An 18,830-nucleotide genomic window follows, 5' to 3' on the forward strand; every position below is an offset into this window, starting at 1 on the left:
CTGTGCTGCCCTTAAAACTGAACCTGGATTTCGTGTAATCCTGATCATTGTGTGTGCACTTTTGTCTTTTTTGCATAACCTGACATCAATGGATATCAACAACTTTGGGGTCCGTTTAAGGGGTGCACCAACTCTATTGATATTTTAAAAGGGGGGGGCGTGGCTTGCAATGTTTGGTGCAAAGTGATCAAAGTCTTTCATTATTCATATCTATTTTTTTTTTTTAAATCCCACCTGGTGCGAAATCTATACCTCCAGAGGGTTGCACCGCATTTTTGGCAATTGGTAGCAGCTTCTTTTTGAGCATCCGTATCATGTAACATCCGAGTGCCGCTCACCTAATGGAACATTAAGTCTCATCAAAGGGTTGTTGGAAGGTGAGGGCGGGGGTGCTTTAATGAACAAAACTGCTGCTTTTAATGACCTGCGTGATGCATTGCACACACACACGGCGTTATCTTGACGCCGCGGAAGTGCACACACAGCACTGTTGCTCCTTATCAGCCCTCTGCCGCACTGCACAAAAATGCATCTGTTCAGTGAAACCAGATAAGGTAAAACTGGATTACCCTCGGGATTTCCGCTGAGTACCTTACCGTGGAGGTGCGCTTCCAGGAGATGGACACAAATACAAACAAAATTACCATGTTTTGGGGAGAAGAAAAACAAAAAGGGTTTGTGACAGCACTTTCGAAGGAAGAAAGTTTCCAGTTTGACTTTGTCGCCCACCTTCTGAGTGAGGGGAAACGACTGAGGTGCTCCAAGGGGGTTTCAAAGAGCATTTCACTGAATTGGTTCGTATCGTTTACAGAGGCTCTCGTTCAATTAAAAAAAAAAAAAAACTATCTTCTGATTAGAGGTCCAATTAAGGGTGAAAGTGGCACAATCCATGAAGGTACGGGTGGAGAGGCGAACAATGTGTAAAAAAAAAAAAAAAAAGAGGTGGAGAGAGCGACGACGGGAAAGGAGTTGCTTCAGTCTTCGCGCACGCTTCATTGAAGCCGTGAGCGTTCTCCCGAGGGTGGGGTGGGGGTTCCGAGTAGGGAGAGAGAGAGAGAGAGAGAGAGGTGCGCGCAACCAACAAGTGGCTCCCCCGCCACGCACAAGCCCGCTGCCGCAGCGTGTGCGCGCACCCAAACATGGACTTTTTTGGGTGTGTTTTTATTATTCTAATCTTTTTCAATGAATTCTCGTGAGCGAGGCAAGATTTTGCACCCACCTTGCTCCATGGACTCGCTGCTGCTGCCGCCGCTGTTGCCGCTTCCGATGCGCTCCCCTGGTAGCCGTCCAGGCGAGTCGGTCTCCCGTAGCTAGATCCCGCCGCCCCTAACCCCCCTGGAATCTCCGGGAAGAGGGTCGCAGCCATGCCGATGCACCCGGTCACGTCCACGCTCATGTACCGGGGCGTGTGCACCATCCCGGACCTCCTCGCCTACCGCCCCCCGGTCAACCTGCCCGAGGACGAGGTGGAAGGTGAGACAATTTGTGAGATTAATTCTACGGGATTTGTATGTCATATTTGTAAAACTTTTTACAGTTTTGCAGGAAAGTCCAAATGACAGTGCCTTCTGTGTAGTAGCACTTTGTGCCACACGCGGGGCAGCACTGAGCTAAACAGTTGATTATTCGCCAGAAGTTTGCCAATAGTTTTAGGTCCCCGGCAAAAAAATGTGCCTATGTTCCAATTCGCAAAAGAAATTTGACAAAACAATCAAAGTGTTGGCCGACCTTGAACGAACCATGGCCGACGCTAAAGATCCTTAACATTCGCTGCTTTCACAAACCCTGAAGAGACCCTAACCCACAGGTGTCAAACTCAAGGCCCGGGGGCCAGATACGGACCGCCGTGGCCCGCGAAGACAAATTGCGCATCAAATTCGTGTGTCATTACTAGAATTGGAAATTGTCTTTACTTTTAATAATCTTTTTTTTTTATATTTGATCAGTTTTTACTCGTCTGATTTGTTACATATGGTTGTAAAATACTGCATTTTGCGACTACTTGTCGCCAGATAGAATTTACCATGTGACATAAATGTTGGCTACGATACATTTGCACATCCACTTGTTGCCAGGTAGAATTTGCAGGGCACCATTATTGGTCATATTTGCCTCTGTGCTGCTTGGAACAATAATTTGAATTATAGTGGCCCCATGTTACTAGAAAGATGTCATTGGACATTGTTTTACAAGAAGCACTTGTTGCTAGGCGGATTTCATGGGCCACTAATTTGCATTTCAGTGATCAATTGTTGCCATGTTGGGGATTTGTGTTTGTTGCTAGGCAAAATTTATGGGTGACAATCATGAGTCAATTTCCATGTTTGTGAGGTCACTTATTGCCTGGCAGCATTGTGTGGCACAGCTTGTTTAGTATTTTGCTATGGTTCCAAAGTCAGGGTGAAGGTTTCAAAGAAGGCTTAGAGTTTCACATTAGAACTTCAATCTAAGGTTCAGTTGAAACAAGAGTTTGGGCTTCAATTTGTGGTCTCCAGCTCAGGTTAACACTCTGTCCCTAATTCAGTCTGCATGTGTGTGTGCGCGTGCGTGCAGAGATCCGCGAGGCGTTCAAAGTGTTCGACCGCGACGGCAACGGCTTCATCTCCAAGCAGGAGCTGGGCATGGCCATGCGCTCCCTTGGATACATGCCCAACGAGGTCGAGCTCGAGGTCATCATACAGCGACTGGACATGGATGGTGACGCAAGCACACAAACACACACGCACGTGTACAAACAGCATCATTATTAAGTAAAAAAAATAGTTTTTTTTCTTGGAAACTGTATTCTAGAAAAAAAAAAAAAACATTTTAAATAGTCCTTTTTTAAGAAATTCAACAAAAACTTTTCATCTAAATATGTTACCTTTATTTCCCCTCAAGGGTTTAGGTTTAGGGTATTGAAACCCTCTCCGGAAGGAGTGAGGGGGGTGCATGGACCTGCAAGTCCCGGGGCCCCCGGCACTCACAGTCCAAAAACCCCTCACCGTGTCGTGGCCGCATTCATCCACGGCGCACCACCGTCAACTCCTCCATTTTTTATTTATTGATCTAACATGTTTTTTTTTTTTTTTTTTATAGTTTGTTTATTTTACATAAACAACAAAAGGTGCGCCAAATAAACACATCTTTGACATTTTGACTATGAGTCTTCCTCATGTAAGGCACACTGAAAACTATTAAAATGTTTTCTTTTTTTTTGTGCAAATATTTTGTAAATAAACATTTGTATTTTTAATTTTTTTATTTTTAGTTAACACCCCCCCAACCCCCCACGTTTTGTAAGTTTGGTTATGTTTGTTGGTCAGGCGACGGCCAGGTGGACTTTGAGGAGTTTGTCACGCTGCTCGGCCCAAAGTTGACGGCGGCCGCCATGCCCGACAAGTTCAACGGAACTGACTTTGACTCAGTTTTCTGGAAGGTAAACTCATTTTACAAAATAGAAAACTTTTTGAATTCAAACACATGCAACTTTTTGACTGAAAAATTATTTTTCTTTCGGAAATGAAAGTTTCAATAAAAAAATCCAACCTTTATATCAGCGCTACTTTTAGCATTGTAGCATTTAGCTTACAAGTACATTCGAATATTTGTTAATCAAAGAGGTTTACTTCACATTGGCAGTTCCAGGCCTTAGTAGTGTTACATAACAAGGGGGGGGGGGGCAGGGGTTAACTCATTTTATAAGTAAGATTGTGACTTGTTTGGGGTGCGTCAGTGTGACATGCAGAAGCTTACGGTAGAGGAGCTGAAGCGTCTGCTGTACGACACCTTCTGCGACCACCTGTCCATGAAGGACATCGAGAACATCATCATGACCGAGGAGAACCACATGGTGAACCCCGAGGACTGCCAGGTGGACATCGACAGTAAGCAACGCTTCGACCCGCTTCTCAAATCCAATTTGGTGTTAAGATGAACTTTTTGGGCTTTAATCGTTGTACTTTGTGCTGTTTCCGGTGCGGAGGTTCCAGCCCCACGCAGCAGGTCAAGCAGACTTGCGTGCGCAAGAGCCTGATCTGCGCCTTCGCCATCGCCTTCATCATCAGCGTAATGCTGATCGCCGCCAATCAGGTGCTGCGCAGCGGCATGAAATAGTCAATCGTTTGCTAGACTTAACGGACAACAAAAACTCTACGGACGTAGGGGCTTCAAAGACACATGGACCACATATGGCTCCAACGCCTGGTCATTGTGTGACGTCTTTTGTGCGTGTGCGTGCGAGTGTAATACAGTACAGTGAACCCCCGTTTATCGCAGGGATATATCACTGACCCACCCACAAAAGGTAAAAATCACACAATAGAGAAAAAGCGTGTCACAAAAGACTTGAACAAATCTCAGTCTCAGCTTAATGCTAACATGTAATACGAAACGTCATAGACAGGCTAAAGTCATTAGCATTGATGTCATGGTAATTGAAAATAAATTTTGAACACAAATGCTACCTCACACACGCACCCAAATTCAGAAGAATGACAGCATCGAAAGCAACCGAGGCTCTGACACTTCGACAAATTGAGATTTGGCTGTGTGCTGTAAAAAAAACAAACAATACAAATATGACTGCTTAATAGTGTGCAATCGAACATGGGTTCACTGTACTGCTGTGCCTCCCAAGGCTGCAGGGGGCGCCATTGGTGGACAAACAGCAGCAAACGGGAATAACCTCATCTATGCATGTTATGCATGGACTTCAGCGACCGTGTGTTTGTATACCCGTCAGCGTTTACGTCATTATCACACCAACTGTGTATTAATGCTAAACTGTGAGCCAGTGTGCTTGTGTGTGTATGTGTGTGCGTGCGTGTGCGCGCGTCAGAATGTATTGCGAACGAGCAATAAACAAAGATAGCGTTCAGCAGCGTTCCAACCACTCATCTTAAAAATAAAGCATCAAATGAATATTTTGGCAATACAATAGGGTTGGGACACCCATAAATGTGGCAATAAATCACAAGCACATCTTTGAAACAACATGATTCCAATTGGCTAACACAGGCTAATTGCTAACATGTCCTGTAAACTCGTATGTACGTATTTACACGGACAACACATACCATAAAGTTGACATATGCCAATTCAATGCTAACATGTAATAACCACTGCTAAAATGACTAACGGTCACATTGAGAACACATGTGACCAAGCTCACACATGCTAACATGAGGGCTAAATGTGCTAGCATGTGCTAACATGCACTAAAATGTAACATATTAACTTACATGTACAACAAATGCCCCAAACAGGCATGCTAATACAATGCTAACTTGTGCTAACATTCGCACATGTTCCCATATGCTAATATTAACTGACATATCTACAACACATGCCACCATGTTCACACGTGCTAGATGTAAATAAGTAAACAATCTCCTTGGCAGAGGTAATGTCATCTCCAACACATGGTTCCCATTTTGCACTTTACAACTCGCTGCAGCGCACAACAAAAACAAGTGACCGCCATGATTGTCCCACACATACAATGTGATGAATTAGTAATAAATAGTTAATTTACTGCCTTATCATTTTCTTGATACTTGTCATAATACAAAAAAAAAAAAACATCCACACATTAAGACAGTGTGGAAGTTTTCAGTGTATTCCTGTTTCTGAGGGGACGTGACTTGCTGTCTTATTGGCTGTTAGCATTTAACTGTCTGTGGAATGTGGTGTTTTTTTTTGCCCCCAAAAGAAAACCAAATAAAACATGAAACACCATATAACACAACTCTCAACTCTTTTTTTATTGGTGGCTAGACCATACATGCTAATGCGGTAACACGTGCTAACATGCATAACCATGACATTTTATTCATTACCAAGATATGTGCTCACTGCTCACATACTGTTTGCTTAAATGCACATACATGAAATGGCAGCATGATGCTAATGTGCTAAAATTCATCAACATGCACTGGAACATATTATGCTTCCATATGCTAATAAGTGAACTTGCACTCTCAAATAAATATTCTCAGAACTATACTAAAATATTCTAATATGAACTAACACAGTACCATGTGCTAACATATGCTAACATGAAATGCGTCTAGTGAAAAAGTACTTTGTACTTACTGTACATGCACTCATACATGCTTATATGCTAACATGTTCCAACATCCACTAATATGTGGTAGCCAACCAAGCCAGCAGGTAAATGTCGTTTACCTGCCGGTTGGTTAGAAGCGCCTGTGGCTAAAGCCAAATTATGCCAAAGTTTCCATTTTCTGGACCTGGATTTGACACCTTTGGTTGGAGCATGTGCACTACGCTACAGACATAAAGTACCTCACAGTTTTGCTTAAAAGGCCCGTGAGATTGGCTAATAAATAAATAAATAAATAAATAAATAAAGAGACTGCTATCGGCTATATAGCAAATTGATGAGGTCACCCTGCAGCAACCTATCAGCACCGAGCGTCCCAGCCGTGAATTACTGCAAGCCTCCCCCCCCCCTTGGTTGCTAATGGAAACAGGATGGATGGAGGGGGGGGGGGGGGGGTTGCAGAGGTGTGGATCTATTCTTTGCAAAAAAGGAACAAAACATCTCTTGCTTGGTGTGCGTCAATACGCCTGTACGTCACAAAGACAGAGATAAATATACTTGGAAATGTAGGGCAACGTTGCCGTGACAACACCCATCAGCTTCAAAAATAATAAAGATCTGGAATTTGCAATTTCTGGAGAAATTGAATGTGAAAGCGAAGAAGCTGAATGAATACTTCGAGAATGCTTCAGAATGATGTCAAATGACAGTGGATGACATGAAACAACTGGGAATAAGTTGAAAATGTTGAAGATGGAAGATGAACAGGTTGAGTTGGAATGGATTGGTAAAAAAAAATGTCGATATGAATATGGTTAGGGTTAAATCTAAAAATCGAAACTGGACGTTTTGGAATAATTAAGATGAACAGTTTAAAGTTGGAATGGGTTGAATCTGTCAAAAAAAATTAGAAGGTAGATGGGAAAAACGTAATTTTGTAAAGATTTGGGGGAATGTTAAAGGTGAAAATGTGATATTTTGATCACTTCACTGGTTCTTTTATATCAAACAAATTATTTTAGGTGCATTACCTGGGTCTGGCGAACGGACAGCAGAGGGCGCTACTCACCTGTCAAATCTGACATTTGATATTTTGATGATTGGGGCACTTCCGGTTCAATTAAGGGCACTTCTGGTTCAATTCGGGGCACTTCCAGTTACGTTTGGGTCACTTCCTGTTTAAGTAAAATAAGCAAGATCAGATGTTTGGGATTCTATCTAATCCCTGACTGCCCTCTAGTGGTCACAAATGCTAAACACATGTTCACTCCAGCACGACGTTTAAATGATTGAGGAAAAAAATGTGAAAAAGATAGACTGGCAAAGTCAAACAGAAAAAAAATATTAATAAAATAGGCACAAACACCAACACTGCTTTTTACTTAAGTAAAAATAATTATATTAAATAATTATAATAATTAAGTTACAAGGGTTAAGGGGAAATTCACTCCAACTAAATAACACTAATCGTACACTTTTCTGCTGAGAGTTCATATTCATCAATATTATACAATGCATGACGATAATGAGCTATGTTAAAGTGTTACACTATCTAGCAGTATTACATTTGATCAATTGACTACAATTCAGTGATTCAATATCCAATAGCAATTGGTACAGAATAATCAACACGTGGAAGTGCAGTCACAAATTTGAGAAAAAAATGCCAACCCAATGCAACCTGACCGATTTAAAAGAAACGAGTAGCTCTTGATAAATCCTAAATCACGACTCACCAAGCCCGCTTTTCAAATCCCATGGGTAAAAACCGGAAGAACTCACCTCGAGTAGTAAACATTTCATTCCTCGCGCCACACTATCAAGTTTGGCATATTGTCTTCTTTTTCTTCCTGTTTTTGAGCAGTTTACCACCTGATATATGGGGCATTGCCGCCATCTACTGGGTCGAAAATTGTGACCAGAGAGCCGACAGGCACAGACTAAAAGACCTAACGCTAATAATAAATGAAAAATAATAATGAAGAAAAAACAACAACAACCTTTCGCATATTTGCGTCCGTGCCAAATTTATTGGTGCTCAGTGTCACCTGACTTGGACAAGCCAAAGATGACTGATGTGGCAAGAGCATATACGTCCATAACAGGTCAAGTCAATTATATATATATATATTATATTAAAAAAATATATAAAATATCTATATATACAAATAAAAACTATGTGCACCTGAGTTCCAAAAGAGGGCACCAGAGTATAATGCAAATCCAAAGTTAAGAGGAAGCCTTTTTTAGAGACAGAATTCTGGATTAATCCAAATCAGATGGCTTTTTTTTTTGTTTTGCCGATCTGTGGTTTACATTGGTAAAGCAACTTAGTATTTAGTTTATGACAAATATTGATCCAGTTTATCCTACATGTGTATCAGTGAGCCATTTGCTATATCTGATTAGTATTTTAGCATCACAACAAAACACGCCATGCTGTATTTGTTGCGAAATATATTTGAGATTTTCCCACGCGGAAAAGAAAGCCCCCGAAAAGACAAAGAAAACGATCATTAAGAAACATGCAGATTTTATTTAGGCAAACAGGACACATTAAATAAAACCAAGCAGCTACTTCACTTTTTTTCCTTTATCTATTTTTTAATACAAAAGATACTTCCCGTTCACATATAAAATAAACAATAATTTACTGTATAAATTATAAATTTCACTACTTCTGCTATGTTACACTCTTGTTTCATACAGAATATGAAGACGATGATGATGGTTCTGGTTGTGGCACATTCCCGCATGTCCACAAATCATTTGCACAATTTGGTCCAAAAGAACTTTGGCAACTTGTCACATTAATTGACGGAAAATGAATGTAGGTTGCTATCAAAAACACCGTGCTGCTAGACAGCCGGAGGAATATTTGGAGCAATACTACATTGTCCTAAAGGTTAGACACATGTTTCCTCAATTTAGAAGTTTTATTTTGACTTTTAGATTGTTTTTTTAATTTTGGAAAAAAAATCTGCGATGTAGTAAAGCCGCGATAAACGAAACGCGAAGTAGCGAGGGATCACTGTTGTATCGTTTGACATTCGTTTTATCAAACACTGTTGACGATTTTTATTTGAATTGAGGCGTTTAAATGTGAGCAATTTGTTTAGTTTTTTTTCTTTCTTTTTTTTAACATACCGTAGATGTTTGGGTGAGACATTTAAGTTTGAGTGCTTTGGCTGTGTGGAGTTCATACTTGCTTTATGTTATTTGCAATATGTTTTATTAAACGTTTATCTTTTTATGAAACAATATAAATGTTTTTTTCCAGAGGCAAAAAAATATGGCATCTATTTGAGGCGAGGTGTTTAAATATGGGTGCTCTGCTAAGTCAAGTAAGACCGTGCTGATGTCCGTTATTTTAAATACATTATATGTATTTTGCAGCCAATAAAAAGATATAATTTTTTTTCTGTGAGGGGGCGGGTTGGCATTTAATTAAGGTGAGGCATTAAGTTGTTTTTAAATTAAAATTTGAGCTTAATTTCTCATTCTGGTGCCGCTTTTTATGTGCAAGTGCTACTTTGGTCCTAAGAACAATTTCTTTCACATTTGACTATATTTGTATTCATCTATGGGCTGGTATACACAAACATAATTCTACCTTTTTTATCCTTTAAGATTTTTTCGTGGTTTGAGGTGTGTCGAAGGAAAAAGGTTCTTTTGCATTAATATAGTCACGAGTCTTAACGTGGTATTCTGATGAATATTGCTTTCATGGAATAGGAATTAAGAAAATATTTTTTATCAAGTTCACAGCGTTGCTACTTTGTCCTCTAACGCCCTCTTCTGTTGACTGAAATCGCCGTCAAAGTGCCCTCGGGCTCGCGTCGCCATGTCAGGACCTACTCGTGTTCTGGGTTTGGTCCCGAAATTCTTATGGGCGTACCGATTGTAAAAAAGTTTAAGTGCATCTTGTTAAAAGTACTTTTACCATAAAGAACTTTTTGCCGGGTCTCTCCTTTGCTTTGACGAAATTAAAAAGAGTGGATGCATAGCTTTGTACAAAAGTACTGGGACAAGGGTTGCAAATTTGTATTGAGCTCAGGCCAAGTAACTTGATGTGTATGTGTTTTGCAAAACATGCAATTGAGAGGCAATTAGTGCTAGCAAGCTTGCTGTAACAAGACCGTGTTTTGTTTGATCAGAAATACTTTATAAACCAATATGTGTTTATTAACAAAAGTATGAATTTATTAGTGGCAAAGCATTTAAGCGCCTGGCTTAGTGTAGGATTTGCTTCAGGGCTTTTTCCGAACATAACAATATGTTTTACTGAAGACACTATAAATGTTATTAATTTTTGTAGATGTTGGTGGGTGATTTTCAATTAGTTGCAATTTATTGTGATTCTTGGGTGTCCCAATAATTTTGTCCCTATGACGTCAATACGAACAAGCACATAGAATTACATAGGACTCAATGTTACCCCGCCCCATCCCGCGTTTCAAAGCTAATGTGAACAATATGTTCAGTAAAGACAAAGAACACAAACGAACGGGCCATTAAACGCCTCATTGCGACTATTTACAAAGGCTTACAAAAATAAATCATTGTCATCATGAGATGTGTGAGTAGAGCGAGGGGGATATGCCGTAAGGCACTTGAACGCCACACGACGCTAAGACTTCCGCAACACCCTCGGTGCGGTCCTCTTCGACTCGTGAGCAACTTACCCTCTCCGAGGGCGACCGGTCGCCCTGAAAACTTTTGCAAATGAGGCCCGAGTTCCGAAGAAGCGGCACCACGCTGACGGAGAAAGTTGGCATCCATCCTGGCCAGAGGGTGCCATACCCGCATTAGCCACTCGTTAGTTTAGCGCCTTGCTAACCATAGAGTTCAGAGGAAGGGATCAAGGGTCGCGCTAGTTGCCCACCAAGGGGCTCAGGTCTCCATGGTGGTGGTGGTGGTGGTGGTGTTGATGGTGGCTCTTGAGTTTCTGCTTGAAGAGGGAGATGGTGGAGGGCCGGTACAAGATGATCCATGGCTCTGATGATGTTGAAGCGCTCTGGCTGCAGCTGTCTGAGCCGCTCACTGTGGGGATTCGGGGAGACCTGGGCGCAAAAGACGCAGGTTAACGTGACAAAGGTTTGTGTTAAGTCCTAAACGTCGCCACTAGGGGTTGAACCGACCCATTAGTGAGTAGACACATCGCATTGTAAAAAAGACTCCGCAAAGTGATCTGAACTGAAAGTCGAGAAATTCTTTGACCCTGAGTAACGCCACTAAATTTCGAGCATGCATGGTTTAGGAAATAAATGGTGACGAAACGTACTTGATTGTGACGTGCAGCAGTAGCTTTGCCAGCATGGCGACCACGGTGAGGATGAGGAGGCCGGCCAGAGCGTAGATGGTCCACACTGTCAAAAGACAAATCCAGGAGGGGCGGTGGGATGGTGGTGGGTGGGGTGGGGGACACGGTAACACAGTGTTAGTGGTGTCGCCTGGCCAGAAACACTCAAAAAAGTGCAGCGAACCGGGAGGACGAGGAAACACCTGCCGGCAAAAGCCGAGCCAGCAAAGTGTCAAGAAACGTTGATGCATTAGCCGCGCACAGCTGTTGGAATGATTGCGTTTGTTGTGAGACGCTAAACCTGACCCGACCGGTGTTTCAAATAGCTTAAAGCAAATGCCGCAGAATGTAACGCAGTCCAAAAATATTTCAAATCGTCTTTTCCCGGGCAAGTCTGTCACAACGGCAATCATGACATCTCCACTTGACTGGGGTGGGCTGGGGTCGCAGTGTAATCATTTCTTTTCCCGGCACGACACGCCCCGCATAGCGCGGGGGTGCCGTCACTCGTTTGACGTGCGTGTAACATCAATGTCACAATAATTGGTCGTTTCAGAACAAACCGGATTCGAAACAATGACAAAGTTAATTTCAGGAGGACCATAAAATGCTTTGCAGGTGAACTTAAAATGACCTTCTTGAGCTTAACGACAAACTTTGCAAAAGTGTAGCCGCAAACACCAAAGACACTTTAGGTTTTGATAACCCAAAGTTTTTTTTTTTTCTACATCGCCAAAATAAATACAGCAAAATGTCTGCCAAACCTATTGCAACATTTCCATAGACCAATGTCAACCTATGCCAGTTTATCCTTGTAAGACGACTAACCGACCGTAACCACGTAGCCTTGTCGATAAAATGATCAGAGACAATTTTGAGGCATACGAAGGTGGACATAGCGAGGAGGGTGGGAGCTGGACATACTGGCGCTGTGTCCGCTGCTCCGTCCGGGTCCAGCCCACTGACCTGGCATGCTGTGCTCCGGCTTGCCGGGGCTGGACGTGATCACGTAGAGGATCTGCGAGGTCGAGCGTCCTTTGGTGGTCACGTTGGTGCCGTCGGTGACCCCGGGGAGCGCCGCCACGTGAGGTTCCACCGTGCTAGAGAAGCCCTCGTCTTCTGCATTTGCCTGGTCCTCGTTGCTTCTGAGCGCTGTGGAAAAAGCGGTGATCAAAAAGTTGGCCTGGATCTTCCAAAAGAAGTCTACCTGACTTTTTTTTTTTTTTCCAGGCGTTCTCAAACTGGGTTGTGGGTCCACAAAATTAAGATGCAGACCTAATAAAACATCAACACCACCGTCATTGGTGTGCTCATACAGGAACGCTGGATTCCCAAATATTTACAGCTTACGCACACACGCACGCACGCGGCCACAACCGCCATCCATCAGCACTGACGATCAACGTTCAGACTTGCAGTAATTGCTGTAGGCTGAGAAATTATGACATTAAGAAATGCTCCACTTGAGTGTTCTGAAAAGGTGAAGTCACCCACCGGGAATTTGACACCACTGAAATCCCACTTTGCAGAAAATCAGTATCAAAATGTAACTCATGGTTATATTTGTTAAATAATCATTTGCAATCAGAGTTAGGCCTAGAAAAAGTTCCATTTGTTTTTCAACAATTTTTTTACTCAAAAATATGGACTTAAAAAAATACAGCAATGATATTGCTGAATAAAATGTAAAGAATTAAAGAGTTGGTGTCAGATAACAACTACCCGGGCAACAAGGATTATAGCCAATTATGCTAATCTTGATTCAGATCTGATCCAGATTGTCGCGGTGTAAACGCAACCTGGAAAAACCCTGACGCATTTTAACTATCAAACTAATTTTGCTAATTTCTCTCTTACTGAATACTGACAAATGTTGAAGCCTTGGCGGTGGTCAAGTTTTTGCAGTCACATTATCTGACTGTTTTTTCTTTGACACTATTTGGAGGATTTACAGCTTAAACCTTTTAATGATATTCATTATTTTGTCCTATGTCCGTCTTGATCGAATTCCTCACCGACACCGCCCCGCCCCACGCTTTCCCCAACCCTCGTCCATTAGCCTTTCCACAAGCGTCCGCATAAACATGGAACTCAAGCGGCAGCTTTGCGGTGAGGTCATTGACTTTTCTTCAGGCTTTTTATTCTCTGCGCGGCGCGACCATGCAATCAGAGAGTCGCAGTGTTCCCGAACGTGGGCGGCATTCACAAAAAAAAAGTCTAGCGACGCGGGGGCTGCCGCAGCTTGATAAGAAAGTTGCCAGGGGAGAAGCCAAATATGACTTAGAATGGAAACGTGACACATTGATATTTTCATCATGCCAATACGCCGCTCGCTGACATGCTTGCGTCATGGTCTGGACATTGAGAACGGGGATTCCCACCTTGGTAGAGCAGCGCAAAGCCCTGCGCCTGGTTGGTCCGGTCCGAGTAGAAATAGAGTATGATGAAGTCCCCGGTGACGTTGAGTAGCCGGCGGGGCGGGCTGCGCCAGTCGAAGCGCGCCACCACCTCGCTGGTGTAGCCGTTGAGCAGCTCCACCATGTCGGCTTGGTCCGTGATGTCGAAGAAGGTGAAGTTGAACAGGATGGCCGAGGAGCCAGGCACCTGCACCGTCCAATAGCAAACGCGAGCGGCTCCGTATTTGTCCGGAAAGTCCGGTGAGTAGATGACCCCGGAGGGGGACGAGTAGTTCCCGCCGCAGGAACCCACGCGAGCTGTGGGGGGGAAAAATAAAAAAACCTCTGCTTTGCAATTCTGATTTTCAGTGGATTGTTCAGCGCCACTCACTGTCGAAGACGATGAGCCAGCCGTCTCCGCCGCAAGGCTGCCTGTGGTCGCCGAAACAAACGTGGTTACACTCCATGCTGGGGGCCTCGCCGTGGTCCAACAGGTCCGCTTCGTTGCCGCAGAAACAAGCGTACCCCGACTCCATGCCGGCCAACTGCACAAACGTAACATTTAGCTACATTCCCCCCCAAAAAAAGCTACGATGCTATAAAAACAAAAAACTTGTCAAGCATCCAAAACTATTTGACGCTGAAATCCACGTGTTCCGTAAACGCAAGAAATTTTACAAAGCTAAAAAGAATTTTTTAAACACTACAGATGATTTGCAGACTTGAACATCCCATAAAAAAAGTGAATTGTTGTGGAAAAAAACCTCGTACTAAATCTAAAATCACACAGAGCGAGATTGGCATTATTTGAGCCGGATGGGATTTCATCTGGCATAAAACAAGTCATAAAGTCCTCAACGTTATCAGTTGAAATGCAATTGATGCTTTTTTTTCTTCTTCTTTTGCGTATTAAGCGGCGTGAAATGAAAGCCTTTTCTTCCCGTCTTGTCATTACCAGATGTCGTAACTCACGCGAGTGTGGGGAATAAAATGGGACAAGAGGAATGTGGAAACGTCACAAGTCATCACGCTCAAAAGTGCTTTTGTGTCGCCATCAAAGGGAAGCCATTGTCTTCTGCTTGAAGTCCCACGAGCGAAGGTACGCTCGTCGCACTTTCCCACTCGCCCGCCGCCTCCGCTCACGGATGAGCAATTTACAGCCCCGCGATCGTTCCGGGAACATTTGCTTTGTTGCCAATGAATTAGAGGCGCCGGCGAGAAGAGGGTGGGACTTGCAGACGAAACGTTGCGTTACGAGTTCACTTGAAGCTAGCAGACTTTTGGGATTAGACCATTTGTTGGTGTTCAAAACGCATTGCTTGACGCTCTTTTGTTTCAAAGCCACAGTTTGACAGCGCATGTCAGCCGGGAGTGGCAAATAAACAGCGGGACGCAAACACGGCATGCTTCACATTTGCCTGTAAACTTTACAACTGGGATAAAAATCTAAGGGGGGTGATGTGTGTTAAAAAAAAAAAAAAAGGCCAATTTTAAAAGAGTATATCGGTGGTGCCCACGATTCACAACTCTAAGGTCAGAGTTCAAAAGCCAACTTGTGCATGGGATGAGGTTTTGAGAGTGAGGCCGACCGACCTTGTATCTCTGCTTCCTGCAGAAGCTGATGCAGGACTGAATGGTCTGCTTGTTGGACGTCTCGGTGGGCCCGGACAAGGTGGGCGGGTCGCCGCTGTCTCGGAAGCAGCCAAGGTTACCGGGCACTGAAAAAAAAAAGCCAAAGCCAGGATGAGTATGTATCATGCGGTACAATAATAAACACATGGTCAAATGATGAGCACACGCCAACTGGCAGCAATAAAAAAAAAAGAATCAACAATGGAGCCATCCCTCCCCAATAAAACTTTTTCCCACATGTTGCACATTTGATGTTGTCTACGCAAGAAGCCGAGGTTAAAAGGCAACTGCGACCACTTTGGATTCCATCGGAAGTTACGGCGCCCGCAAAAAGACGGAGGGTGTCGACGGTTCGCTGGCTTGCTCGGAGAAAACAAGGTCACACTTTGTGTTTGGAAATTGCCATGTGACACTTGATTTCTTCTTATTTACATCTTGGTTTATCGCTGGCTCGCCCGAGTCGTAAACCAAGTCAAATACTTCAGCTTGGTAGCACAATGCAGGCCCAGCTTTTCCCAGCCCATTCATGTGTCTGTGAATCACGATGATGCTAATCACAATCTGTGTGTGTGTGTGTGTGTGTGTGTGTGTGTGTGTGTGTGTGATAGCAGAGAGCTAATGCAGCTCTTCTGCAGCTTCTTTATCTGCCAAGGGATTACGGCACAGAAAAGACGGGAGATAAACACCTGGATGGGACCCGAGCAGACTCCCCGGTGCAAAAAATGCTCACGCAGATTAAAACTGGTGGCAGAAAGATTTTTTTTTTTTTGCATTTGGCTGGTTCAGTCAGGCGGAGAGCGACAGCGTCGGTCAGTCAATTATTGAGTCAGTGAGTTTGAAAGGTAGTCGGCGAGTTACTCGGTCACTAAGTTTAGAGTTTAGCGGCTGGTATGGCCAGCTAGTTAGTCTGACTGACAATTCCCCACCAAGCTCGCAATCGACTGACCATAATGAATGCTAAAACCAAGTTGACGGTGTCTTTTGGTAGTTTTAACAGCTGGCATTGTAAGAAACTCAGCTTTAGGAGCATTTCAAAGTCCCAAAAACATTTTTGATTTTTAATATTAGCCGTAGCTAACTTTTTTTTTTTCCCCCATGCGTGTTTGGAATATTGAAATGTGATTTCAAAAATCACCAGAAGGGCTAAAGATATTTACATTGCAGACAGCCTGACTTTTATTCCCAATTGGAGAATTTGAAACATTTTCAAATTGTATTTTGTAACAGTGATCTTTTAAAAATGGCTTTCCCGGAAAGTTATTTTACATCTGTGATTTATATCTATACAGCCAAAGTCATATTTGAAGATGGAAAACTATTTGATCATGTCTCTGGTCGAGCGCATTTTAATGCCTGTAAATGAATCCCCCCCCTCCCCCCGACTCGGTCCTACATCGGCGATTCTGGACAATGAGGGTGTTATTATCGCCGCGCAGAAAGAACTGAGTGTTCGCTGCAAAATATGTACGAGGGATATAAATCTCTCACGTGGCAGCACTGGAGAAAGCGCATTATTTGTTTGGAAGAAATCAAGGCAAATCACATGTGTGTGTGCTCAAAGTGGGGAAAAAAATCCAACGAGCAATTAAGAAGTCAAGAGACCACTTTGCATGACATTTTTTTGTTTTTGTGGTTCCGTTAAATAATAGAGCTCACTATCTGACCCATTGAAGGAGAAAACTCACATTTTCTATTGTGATATATTTTTTAGTGACGCCAGTCCTGGAACTTTTGTGACACATCTTGTATAGTTTAAGTCGAAAATACCAAATTAGTTTTAGTCAAGCGAGTCCCAAATACTAACGTGTGTGTGTGTGGTATTAAAAAGATTAACAGCAAGCAGATCAATGATCCAGCCGACGAGGCCGGAGAGCGTGACCAACCGTCTAATTAAAAGGAAGAATGGGAGCTTTAAATGAATAATTAAAAGACAATGCAAGGGGAGGGCAGATGAGAATGACCTCGCCCTCACAGCTTGACAAACTAAACCCGAAGGAGCCCACATGAGGTCCAAAGGCGACAAAGTAAAGATTAGAAGAAACTAAACAGTGAGGGTTTTGTATTAACAACTTAATGACCAAGTGTTGAAAATGGATTCCTTCCTTTATGAAGCAAAAGAAAACCACCACAACACACCAGTGCATCAATCAATCAATAAATCAATCGTCATCTCATACTTAATAAAAACACCAATGTAAATAAAACGCATCAAATTGACTGTGATTCTGATGATTATGTTTTATTAATGTGTGCTACACACGTTTCTAGCTCGTCGAGTTTGACTGTAGCAAGTGTCTGACCGACCAATCAGAGGACAGAAAAACGATGATGTCATCGGCGCTCTGGCTCACTGAGGACAAAAATTGAAAAGTGACTGCCAATAAAGTCCAAGTGGCATTGGCCAGCACTGATCCCGAAGGCAGACTAAATTGACATAGCAACACAAAAATCTCAAACTTGAGCCGATCTGCTCTCAGACGCTGGTGAAAAGTTAACTTCCCCGATTAGATCGACCAAGCAGCGGATCAATATTGCGCTTTGGGGCTTCGTTCATCCATCCCAAAGACAAGCCCCCTAAACAAAGCCCATCCACTTGTTCTCATTGGCAAACATTCTGGCTGGCCCTGTAATCGATACCTTTAATTCCCTAATGGCGCCGGCGGCTAAATTAACCGCAGCCTCGTCGAGAAGACGGCCGAGGGTGGGGACTTTCAATCTCGTCCACGTCCTCGAGCTCTTTTCTGTGACAAGCTCTACTTTTCAGAGTTCAAAACCCTCTCTGCCTCTCTCGGCAGGTATTTCCACCCCGGGGGATCGCAGAGGGAACTTTGAGGGGAGGTCAGATAACAATGACAAAATGACAAGTAGTGGTTTGTCCGGACTGTCATCTTTGACGTGATAATTGCATTCATGGTTTCTTGGTTAAAAACGAATGGCCATCAGTAGACAAAAGCAGTGCATGAGAAATTTTGCTCTTCATTAAAGAGCTTGAAGAAGCTTAATGCTAACAGCACCGCCGACAGGCTAACGGAATGGATTGGTGTTCCAACCATTTAAGCAAACGTTGGCGCAACACACGGAGACAAAAAAAGATCGACATATTATTGCAATCAAATATATTTTAAGTCGAAATAATACTCAGATTAGCTTCTTAGATGACTTAGTGAGCTTTCACTGTGAGTCTGAAAGTGTGTGTCAAATTACAGGAACAAACTCTCGGGATGGCCAAAGCGCGGCGCCTGACCACAAGGCCGGGAGAGCGTCCAACTTTGTAAAACAACAAGAAATAAACGCGGCAAGTTGAAAGCACCTTGAGGTCGGAGGGGGGCCAAGTGGGGCCGGGGGAACCACACGAGGCGAGGCTGCCGTTCTCCCGTCTGGTTTTCCGCAGTCAGACCACATGTCCAACATGTTCCACTGGCTCATTTGGATTTGCGCTTGTTTTCTCCTTTAT

The 18,830-nt window shown here is 43.2% G+C and overlaps 2 protein-coding genes across 5 annotated transcripts in view; one reads left to right on the forward strand and one right to left on the reverse strand.

The window, feature by feature from the left end:
• Positions 1 to 1,049: 1,049 nt before the first annotated feature.
• LOC119127291 (calcium-binding protein 7) lies at positions 1,050 to 4,545 on the forward strand. Its single transcript, XM_037259201.1, has 5 exons — positions 1,050 to 1,473; positions 2,554 to 2,697; positions 3,306 to 3,418; positions 3,716 to 3,866; positions 3,965 to 4,545. The coding sequence occupies exons 1-5, from the start codon at positions 1,365 to 1,367 to the stop codon at positions 4,093 to 4,095; spliced, it is 648 nt and encodes a 215-aa protein (XP_037115096.1). The 5' UTR covers positions 1,050 to 1,364; the 3' UTR covers positions 4,096 to 4,545.
• A 5,860-nt stretch (positions 4,546 to 10,405) lies between these two features.
• kremen1 (kringle containing transmembrane protein 1) overlaps positions 10,406 to 18,830 on the reverse strand; it is a 33,535-nt gene continuing 25,110 nt past the window's right edge. For 2 of the 4 annotated variants that reach the window (XM_037259072.1, XM_037259071.1), the window contains 6 exons: positions 15,338 to 15,462; positions 14,136 to 14,289; positions 13,730 to 14,062; positions 12,273 to 12,500; positions 11,331 to 11,415; positions 10,406 to 11,109 (listed from right to left, as the gene is read on the reverse strand). In XM_037259072.1, the coding sequence (XP_037114967.1) occupies positions 10,920 to 11,109; positions 11,331 to 11,415; positions 12,273 to 12,500; positions 13,730 to 14,062; positions 14,136 to 14,289; positions 15,338 to 15,462 (1,115 nt within the window). In that variant the 3' untranslated portion in view covers positions 10,406 to 10,919. The remainder of the gene's footprint in view (positions 11,110 to 11,330; positions 11,416 to 12,272; positions 12,501 to 13,729; positions 14,063 to 14,135; positions 14,290 to 15,337; positions 15,463 to 18,830) is intronic. The other 2 variants (XR_005098772.1, XM_037259073.1) reach the window with 2 other exon arrangements.

This window comes from Syngnathus acus, chromosome 9 (genome assembly GCF_901709675.1).
Source record: "Syngnathus acus chromosome 9, fSynAcu1.2, whole genome shotgun sequence".
NCBI lineage: Eukaryota > Metazoa > Chordata > Actinopteri > Syngnathiformes > Syngnathidae > Syngnathus > Syngnathus acus.

What these genes read in the sequence shown, in the direction of transcription:
- LOC119127291 (XM_037259201.1), top strand. Translation starts at nt 1,365, where the DNA reads ATGCCGATGCACCCGGTCACGTCCACGCTCATGTACCGGGGCGTGTGC. An exon ending in GCCCGAGGACGAGGTGGAAG is followed by an intron (nt 1,474 to 2,553) that starts GTGAGACAATTT and finishes GCGTGCGTGCAG; the next exon opens with AGATCCGCGAGGCGTTCAAA. An exon ending in TTGACTCAGTTTTCTGGAAG is followed by an intron (nt 3,419 to 3,715) that starts GTAAACTCATTT and finishes GGGGTGCGTCAG; the next exon opens with TGTGACATGCAGAAGCTTAC.